The sequence below is a fragment of the Erythrolamprus reginae genome, chromosome 7, assembly GCF_031021105.1.
Source record: "Erythrolamprus reginae isolate rEryReg1 chromosome 7, rEryReg1.hap1, whole genome shotgun sequence".
Taxonomy (NCBI): domain Eukaryota; kingdom Metazoa; phylum Chordata; class Lepidosauria; order Squamata; family Dipsadidae; genus Erythrolamprus; species Erythrolamprus reginae.
The window spans coordinates 28,327,330-28,336,697 of record NC_091956.1 but is presented as its reverse complement, the minus strand read 5'-3'; the positions used below and the strand labels follow the sequence as shown (position 1 = coordinate 28,336,697).

The 9,368-nt window shown below is 38.7% G+C and overlaps 1 protein-coding gene across 1 annotated transcript; it reads left to right on the top strand.

Annotated features, from left to right (window-relative positions):
- The first annotated feature begins 866 nt into the window (after window positions 1–866).
- On the top strand, window positions 867–8,948 carry LOC139170642 (protocadherin-23-like). Its single transcript, XM_070758133.1, has 5 exons — window positions 867–925; window positions 2,729–2,859; window positions 5,462–5,748; window positions 5,844–5,982; window positions 6,574–8,948. The coding sequence occupies exons 1-5, from the start codon at window positions 867–869 to the stop codon at window positions 8,946–8,948; spliced, it is 2,991 nt and encodes a 996-aa protein (XP_070614234.1).
- Window positions 8,949–9,368: the final 420 nt, after the last annotated feature.

Genomic DNA, 9,368 nt, shown 5'->3' with positions numbered 1-9,368 from the left:
GGCCGACTCCTCTTCGGGGTCTGCGCCCCATGCTGCGGTGGCAGCTGAGGAAAGCCCCTCCGGGCCTGCCCCCGACCGCCACCTCTCCAACTCATCGAGCCGCTCTAGTACCCTGGCCCAGGAGAGAGAAGGGGACACCGCGGGTTGAGGGACTGTGGGTGTAAACCCAACCACCCCCCCCCACCGGGATCCCCCCCGGGGGCCCCTCTGCCGCCGCCCGAGCCCGGGCAGACGGCCTGGCAGCCCTCCTAGGCCGCACCACGGGTTGGGCCGGGAGGGCCTTAGCTGGCCGCTTCTTAGGGGCCATTACAGAAGAATAATCTATTTTTTACAAAAGGGATAGAGCAGAGACAAAGCCACCAACGAACCCTGCCCTGCGTTGGCAAAGGCCTGCCTGAAGCCGCAGGCCTTCGCAGAAAAACCCCCTCAGGAGGCTAATCCCTCCTCCCCTCGGGCCACAAGGCCCGACACCAGGCCTTTATCCCAGGCCACAAGCCACCCCAGGGAACACCGCAAGCCCGCGGGGCCTCCCAAAGGCAGCACCCCCCACCACCCCCAAAGGGCAATGAGGCTCCAAACCGGAGCGGAGTCCAGCCGATGCTGGCTCCGCTAGACAGATAAGGCTCTTCGCAAGACCGCAGGCCACAAAATGGCGCCTCGCACGAGGTCGCCACCCAAGATGGCCGCCGGAGCAGACGAACGAACGTCTGCTCAGGAGCTTGGTCCGGGCGAAAAGGAAGAGCCCCGGGCCTGCTCGCCCTTATATAGGGCAAGCAGGCCCCGCCCGGACCAATCAGGGCCTGGCCAATCAGGCCCCGATCTCCCGAGCGAAGTCTCGCATCGCGAGACTTCGCCCGGGATTCAAAATGGCGGCCGCCATGAGGGACCGTGTCTCCCGGTCCCTCCAGCAAAGCCTGCCTGCCGGGTAAGTCCGGCGCTGCTCTTTGTGCAGGGTTTTTTATTGTTTCTGATGTATCTAATTCAGTATGTCTGGGAATAATTTCCCAAGCTTTTTTTTCTAAACATATTGCAGAATGCACAATTAGAAATGATTACATGTGCTCTAAAATAAAATGTTGCTTTTAAAATGCATTTCCCTTGAACAAACTATAGCCAACCTAAAGACTGATTTTTTTAAAAAAAAAATACAAGTCATAGTTCTCACTTTTCTGAAACTACAATGATCTGTTGTTGCAACTAAATGCTGGAAATGTTAAAACTTTAAAGTAAGAATTTCAGAGGAAACTGTTCACAGAGACACTATCTAGATGCCCTTGATTATATATTTTTTCGTGTTTTTTAAACACTGAAATTTAAGAAACTGGTCAGTTTAATATGTATTTCTATGTGTAACTTACTTATAAATATTCTAGGCATAATATGAAATTATGGTGTTTAGAAACTTAAATACAAGTTTGTAATTTAAGTAATACATTCTGACCATTTTTAAACCCCAAAAACCCAGTACAGAACCAGTGTGGTAGATGAATAACAATAGAATCGTAAGATCAAATTGTAATTTCATGTTTGTTTCCAAAATATGAATAAAGGAAAACAAATGTTTGTCACTTTAAAGGAAAACACAATGTTTGCATACAATATTATTGTATCAGAGATGAAAGGGAATATAAATTTTCCATATTTATTTGACAGTGTATACTCTGCTATACTCCATTTACAACATATTAATACATTTGTAGGGATATAACTGCCTTATATCAATTTAAGACTATTTACAGTATATAAAGCGTATTCAGTGCATTAAGATTTTCTGTCTATGTTTAGTCCTGTTCTTTTGTTCTAGCTTTTATTGACCTCTGTGATTCTTTATGTATCAACATAAAAACCTCTGGGCAAATGTTACCAATTAAAGTTATTTAGTCTTTTGAAGAATATTTTGCTTTAACTTAGAAGTAATTGGTGTAGAGTAGTGTGGTTAAGAGACTTTTATCACTTTTGTGCAATGCCTTATTGCTTTAGGAAGTCAATGAGGTGAATCAAAACTAAACTGACTATTGTAGCATCAAAGAAATCAATGAGGTAATGAAACTATGTTTTCATTAAAATCCCATTGATTTCAGTGAGAATGAATTTACACTTGATCATCTAAATGTTTGCATATTTAATCTGTACGTGGATTATAAAGCAGTTGAAGACCCAGGAACTCAATCAATGTTATTTTTTTAGTAAGACACTATTTTCTCAGGTTCATTTGTGTATGGCAGGGGTGTCAAACTGATGGCCCCCATGCCGAATGTATCACGAGTAGGCCATGCCCACCACGGCTCAGCAAAGTCATGATACTGTATGTCACGTGACAAAATCAAATTTGATGCCCATGATGTATGGAATGACCTCCCACTGAAACCAGTAGGATTTTTCAATGTAATTTATACTAACAGAGGTAATTATTTTTTTTTCTTACCATTGCAAATACCTCTTGGTCTATGCTCATATAGCTTCATATCACATTACTATTGCAGGAAAAATACAGGAGGGAGCACTGTTTGCTGTCTTAAATTACTGTATAGCAGGCAGTATATAAATCAATAAGAATGTCATGTACATTTTTAGTTTTGTAACACTTTCGCTCTCATATATCTGTGTGTGTGTCTGTGTGTTGAAAGAGAGATAATATCTGTATTGAGGTTCTTTAAAAAGAATTATATAACCATTATTAATAATACTACTATAGCCAATAATCCCAAGTTAACTGATTCCCTAATAGGTTGGTTGTACAAGCTGCTGACAAAGGAATTCCTGGGCGATTTGCTATTTGCACAGTAGAAATAGAAGTTGTGGATATCAATGATAATGCCCCAACTCTGCAGCCATTTGATGTTATCCATCTCTCTGAAAGTAAGAATGATTCTCATTTTATGCTTGGGTTAAACTTGAAATATGGGAATAGTTTTTTTATTTATATTCTTGTTCAAATAGAAAGTATCATTTGAGCAAATATTTCTAATACCTTTGAATATTTTTGAACTATTTAAAATAAACACCAAAAAATAATACAATCTATTCCTTTAGAATAGAGGGCCTTTTGTCTTAAAACACACTAATCTGGAAATTAAAAAATAATTACTATTTATTATTCCTGACATTTATTTTTATTTTATGTTTTACCCTATTGTGAAGCTGAGACTACCAACTTTAAGAGAATTTTGAAATACTCTTAATGTTGACAGAAGTAACAAAGTATGGTGCCTTGAGCTAATGGAGGAAAGTTGAAATCTAACTCAAATAATGGTATTTTTAAAAGTAGATTAGCTAGGAAACAGATGACAATATCAATAGCTATTAAAATAAATGGCTCTTCTCTTGAATCATGGGCACTGATTGTTGGAAATCAACAGTAAAAAGAGATTTTTACTTTCTTCTCCAGTTCTGTGGCTTCCCAAATGCATCCAGTTGACTTCAGTGTGACACAAAATATTGAATTAGAAGAGCCTTTGTCAAGATCCAGTGGAGATTGTCTTATAGTTATGTAACAGCGATGATTAACCTTTTTGGTGCTGAGTGTGCAAAGTGCACACGTGCGTGCACGAATACATATGTGGGTGCCTGAACCCCCAAAATGCAATGCAATTGGCCCTCCTGCATGTGCATGCGTGTTCCCTGTGCACGTGCCCCTGGATTCTCACGCGTGCCACCCCAATGTCCCATTTTGGAACTGGAAAGCCACCTGCGCCAATCTAGAAGCCAAAATATAGCAGGAGGCTACTTCTGGCCTTTGTTGGTGTAGCTGGGCACAACTCCACCCTGAGTTATTGGCCTCTTTGCCAGCACAAACAGCCTACAGCCTCTGTCGATGCGATCAGCCTGCAGCTACGGTCTCTTTGCCAGTGTGAATGGCCTGCCGCCACTGGCTATTGGCTTGCATGAACAGCCTGCACTTGCAGCCTCTTTGTCGGCATGAATGGCCTGTCAACAAAGGCGAACCCCCAAAATACAATGCAAGCACCTCACGCACATGCATCCCCTGCATGCACCCTCTCTTCTATGTATGAGTGGCAGAGATCCAAAGACCAGTTGGCCGCCAGGTGGCACACGCACATGGAGCTGGGCTGGAGCGACAGCTGGCATGCCTGCAGAGAGGGTTGGGTTCTCTGTGACACGCATGCCATAGGTTCGCCATCACAGTTATATAACAATAATTTTAAAATAACTTATCTAATATTCTATTATCAGTATTGTAAATATTAAAAATGGTTAGACGTAAAAGTTAAGATTCCTATCTTGAAATTTATTTATTTATTTATTTATTCAATTTTTATGCTGCACTTCTCCTTAGACTCAGGGCGGCTTACAACAGGTTAGCAATAGCACTTCTTAACAGAGCCAGCATATTTCCCCCACAATCCGGGTCCTCATTTTACCCACCTTGGAAGGATGGAAGGCTGAGTCAACCTTGAGCCGGTGATGAGATTTGAACCGCTGACCTACAGATCTACATTCAGCTTCAGTGACCTGCAGTACTGCACTCTACCTGCTGCGCCACACCCGCATAATTGTGCATGTCAATAACAAAGGTTTATGAAGGAAGCAGTGACACATATTGATCTTAGTGATCTTCAGAAATGAAGTAGAAACCATCCCAGAAGAAAGTTGCTTGGGTAAAGAATATTGCTGTGACCATGAAGTATCTAGAAGTCAACCTACCAAGTATAGGGTGTTGTAATATTATTTTCAATCTTATGCTCAGATAATTGAAGATGGCCATACATTTGTATTATGGTTGTTGCAAAATGTACAGAATGAAATGCAATATTGTTAATGTATTATTATTATTGCAATATTATTAATGAACTCAATCTGTATAGCTGGAGGACAGAAGGGAAAGCGGGGACATGATCAAAATATTTAAATATGTTAAAGGGTTAAATAAGGGTCAGGAGGGAAGTGTTTAACATTGAAACATAGAAGACTGATGGCAGAAAAAGACCTCATGACCTCATATACTTTTTTAAAAAGACCTCATGATCCATCTAGTCAGCCCTTATTACTATTCTAATAGGAAAGTGAACGCAAGAACAAGAGGGCACAATCTGAGGTTAGTTGAGAGAAAGATCAGAAGCAAGGTGAGAAAATATTTGACTGAAAGAATAGTAGATGCTTGGAACAAACTTCCAGCAGATGTGGTTGGTAAATTCACAGTAAATGAATTTAAACATGCCTAAGATAAAATACATCCTAAGATAAAATACAGGAAATAGTATAAGGGCAGACGAGATGGACCATGAGGTCTTTTTCTGCCATCAATCTCTATGTTTCTATGTTCTATATTACTCATTTTAGAATTAAGTTTAAAATTTGCCTAACATCTATATAACTATGATCATTTGTAATATAACACTTCAGTTTTTACTAAATAATAGAATCAATGGCTGGTTTACATTATTCAAACCGTGCAAGAACTACTGTGCTATAGTCTCATTTTTAAGCATGATTGTTGCAGGTATGCCAGTTGGATTCCTACTGATACAAGTAATTGCAAATGATACAGACTTGGGCCCACCTCTTCACTACAGTTTTGCTGAAGGTTATAATCCTGGAAAGACATTTGCAATTGACCAGTTGAAGGGAACAATTATACTGGTAAAGGCATTAGATTTTGAAATAAATACTCATCTGGAACTTTTTATCAATGTGTCTGATTCTATGCACCAAACTATAGAAAGACTTCAAATTCTTATAGCTGATGTCAATGATAATCCTCCAGTATTTATGCAGGATGCCTATCAGGTAAGAAAAAGAAATTTCAGGATTAGTAATCTATTTTTTAAAACCAATTAATGGTCAATATTTGAAATGCTGTATTTTATTTCCCTTTCTTTCAGGTAATGATACCTGAATGTAGGTATATAGATGACTCTGTCTTGACTGTGCATGCCACAGACGAGGATTCGGAGCCCAATGGAAAGATATTCTACAGCATGGTTTCTGTCTCTGATGCATTTTTTATTGATCCACAGAATGGTGAGCCTGCATAAATGCACAACACAAATTTGGGGAAATCCTATTTGAGATTCTGTTTGCTGAGAATGCTTAATAGACAGTCTTTTCATGCATACCTGAAATAGCTAAATATATTGTTCATGACTTTAAGTAAGGATCTAGGTGTTTCTTCTAAGTACTAGAAGAAAGGATCCAAGGGATTGATAAAATCCTATAGTATATATTCTATATTTTGGGTTGTATATCTACTCTTTGGCCTATCTGAATATATTTATTTAATTTGAATGATATTATTTTTCTGTGACTAAAAAAAAATCACTAAATTAATATGTTTTAAGAATATAGAATTTCTTTAAATATAAGAAATAATATGTTATAATGATTTTCTCAATAACATAATATGTTTTTCATACTCCTGAATTTATGTGAACTCAATTTAGTCCATGTAATTTTTGACTGTCTGGAATTGTCCTTTTATATTGTATTTCTTTTTTGTAACACATTTTTTTTAAATGATGAGTTTTTCATCTTTGTGCAATACAGAAAGTGGAAACTATAGTGTTAGTACTAAAAGTTTTTGCACAACATAATGCATATTTTATTTTATTTTAGGTTCACTATTTCTTGTTAAGCCACTGACCTATCAATTCAGTAATCCAGTGATCCATCTCCTTGTAGAAGCTAGCGACCATGGAAAGCCTCCTTTGACTGCTATGACTTCTGTTACAGTGCAGATACAAGCTATGAATACTTATATTCCTTTGTTTACAATATCAGTCTATAATTTTACTATAAGTGAAAATGCTTCAGTTGGAGACATCTTGTTCACATTTTCAGTTAATGACCAAGGTAGAAATCATCAAGGCACCAATGTTGTGTATTCCATCATTGGTGGCAATAATGATAATAAATTCTATGTGAAAAAGCTTGTATTTAGGCCAGAATATTCAGATCAAACGACTGGAAACCTTGTTTTGAGAAGCACCCTAGATCGAGAGAGATGTTCATCTTATAAATTGTTAATTCTTGCATCTGATCATAGAGCTGCTCATCTAAATGCCACTGCTACTGTATCAATATCTATTTCAGATGTTAATGACAATCCACCTGTATTTACACGTTTGGAATATCATGTTCATGTCAGGGACGACTTTCCAGTTGGTAATTACATTACTTCAGTGTCAGCATATGATTATGATGCTGGAATTAATGCAGATATCACTTACAATATAGCCTCTGGAAATGATAACGGGCACTTCCTATTAGAAGGTAAATCTGGCTCAATACATCTGATCAGAGCTCTAGATTACGAGGATGCTATGGAATTCAGCTTGACTGTTCAAGCTACTGACGGAGGAACACATTTGAAAAATGTGGCTTTTGCTGTTGTTTTTATCAGTGTGCTTGAGCCTAATGATTATGTTCCCGTATTTGTTTTTCCAAACCTCAAGTGTGACATACATGAAAATATGCCTGCTTTTTCCTCTGTCCGCACTATTTCTGCACTAGATTTTGATACTGGTCCTCGTGGTTATCTTTCCTACTCTATCCAGTCATCTTGTTTGTCTGCTCATGGGAATCTTAGAGATTACAACCTGTTTATAATAGATTCTTTGTCTGGTAATATCCGCACCAAGCAGGTGCTTGACTTTGAACATTCGAGTAAGTACTGTTTCCTTGCACAGGCAAAAGATAAAAGCAATTCCACAGCTACTGTTACTATTCAGATTAATGTTGAAGGATTAGATGAATTTGACCCTGTGTTCAACCAAGATGAATATTTCTTTTATTTTCCCAAGAAGAATGAAGCAGGGCAGTTGATTGGTGATGTAAAAGCATCAGGCTGTGATGGTGGATTTGATGGTGTCATTTATTATATTTTGTTAGAACAATCTTCTTCCTTTTCGGTGAACTGTAGCAGTGGCTCCGTTTATTTGGCTAGATCTTTTCACAAAAAAAGAAGTAGTATGGAGGAGAAAGATGGCACTTTTGAACTTCTAGTAAAAGCTCATAGTTCAAAGCAGGAGTTAAAGTCCAGCATCTGCACAGTTCTGATAAAGATTTCTAGTAGCCTTGCGAGCTATCCCACACCGCCAGCAGCTGACCTGTCTGTTAGCATTGCCATCTCTATCATAGTGCTTTCATTTTTAGCCATCTGTCTTGCTGTGCTTATTGGTAGATACATATTAAAAGATACCCGCTGCTATAGCCTGAAGAAAGAGATGCCATGTTCCTCAGTTATAGATCTAAACATGCATAGACAAAAAAATCCACCCCAAATCCATGGAACAACTATTCTCCCTTTTGGGAGCGTAGCTAATTGGCTAAGTTTGATTGACACCAGTGATAAGAGAACTATTGATAGTGTTTGTGTACAATCGAACTCACATAGCCATGGATCAATAGAAAGGGAAATTGGAAAAGATGTGGAACTAAAAAAGGTCAGTGAACATCCTTATAGGAAGGGTAGTAAATCTGCTTTAAGTGACATATGCTCATTTATACCAAATTCGGGAATTCCAAGGAATTCTGATCAGTTTTCATGTCAGGCTGGAGAAAATAAGATGAAATCTGTTTCGCAAAGCACGGAGGCTCTCCAATACTTTAGAGAATTACTCTGCAACAAAATGATGTCCCATACACTTGCAAAAATGACAGTTAAAGAAATTGAAATAATGACAGATTTCACAATGGAATATACAGAAGGACCTGATAGTAAGGATCTTGTTACCACAGTAGACTCAGTTAAAGATATTGGAGAGAATTATAACTGGAATTGTTTGCTGAACTGGGAACCCAGCTTTAAGCCTCTTGCTCCCGTGTTCAGTGACATAGCAGAACTGCAGGATGAAAGTATTGAGACACATAATTTTCCTAAAGGGGACAAATCTTTCATTTTTCCTTCTCCTTTGCTTACTTCGGCAGCTCAACCTGATTTAAAGTCATTTTTGTCACATTTGCCAACTTCATTGCCAGATGCATTTTAAAAATATTCCATTCATCTGATATCCATCATTTGATACCTCCTTCAGCACTTATAACCCCATTTTTTCACCTTTTCACCAAAGAGCCATGGTGGCACAGTGGTTAGAATGCAGTACTGCATGCTACTTCTAATAACTGCCGGCTGCCTGCAATTTGGCAGTTTGAATCTCACAAGGCTCAAGATTGACTTAGCCTTCCATCCTTCTGAGGTTGGTAAAATGAGTGGCCGAGGGGACGAGTTGGCTCTTCTGGTAGTTAATAGAAAATCCATGGGCCGACAAAATGTCAGCCATAGTCTTCTTTTTTGCTTTTTGCTTTTGTATCTTTGGGGATTAATGTTATTAGTGATTCTATCCATGAATTTGGTATTTTATCTATTTCTAAAACTTCATTATAGGTTTCTGACATCTGTTCTTTCAATA

Excerpts from the sequence above, each read along its gene's own strand:
- LOC139170642 (XM_070758133.1), top strand. The coding sequence starts at position 867 with ATGGCGGCCGCCATGAGGGACCGTGTCTCCCGGTCCCTCCAGCAAAGC. Across the intron at positions 926-2,728 it reads CAGCAAAGCCTGCCTGCCGG|GTTGGTTGTACAAGCTGCTG; the intron begins GTAAGTCCGGCG and ends ATTCCCTAATAG. Across the intron at positions 2,860-5,461 it reads TGTTATCCATCTCTCTGAAA|GTATGCCAGTTGGATTCCTA; the intron begins GTAAGAATGATT and ends TGATTGTTGCAG.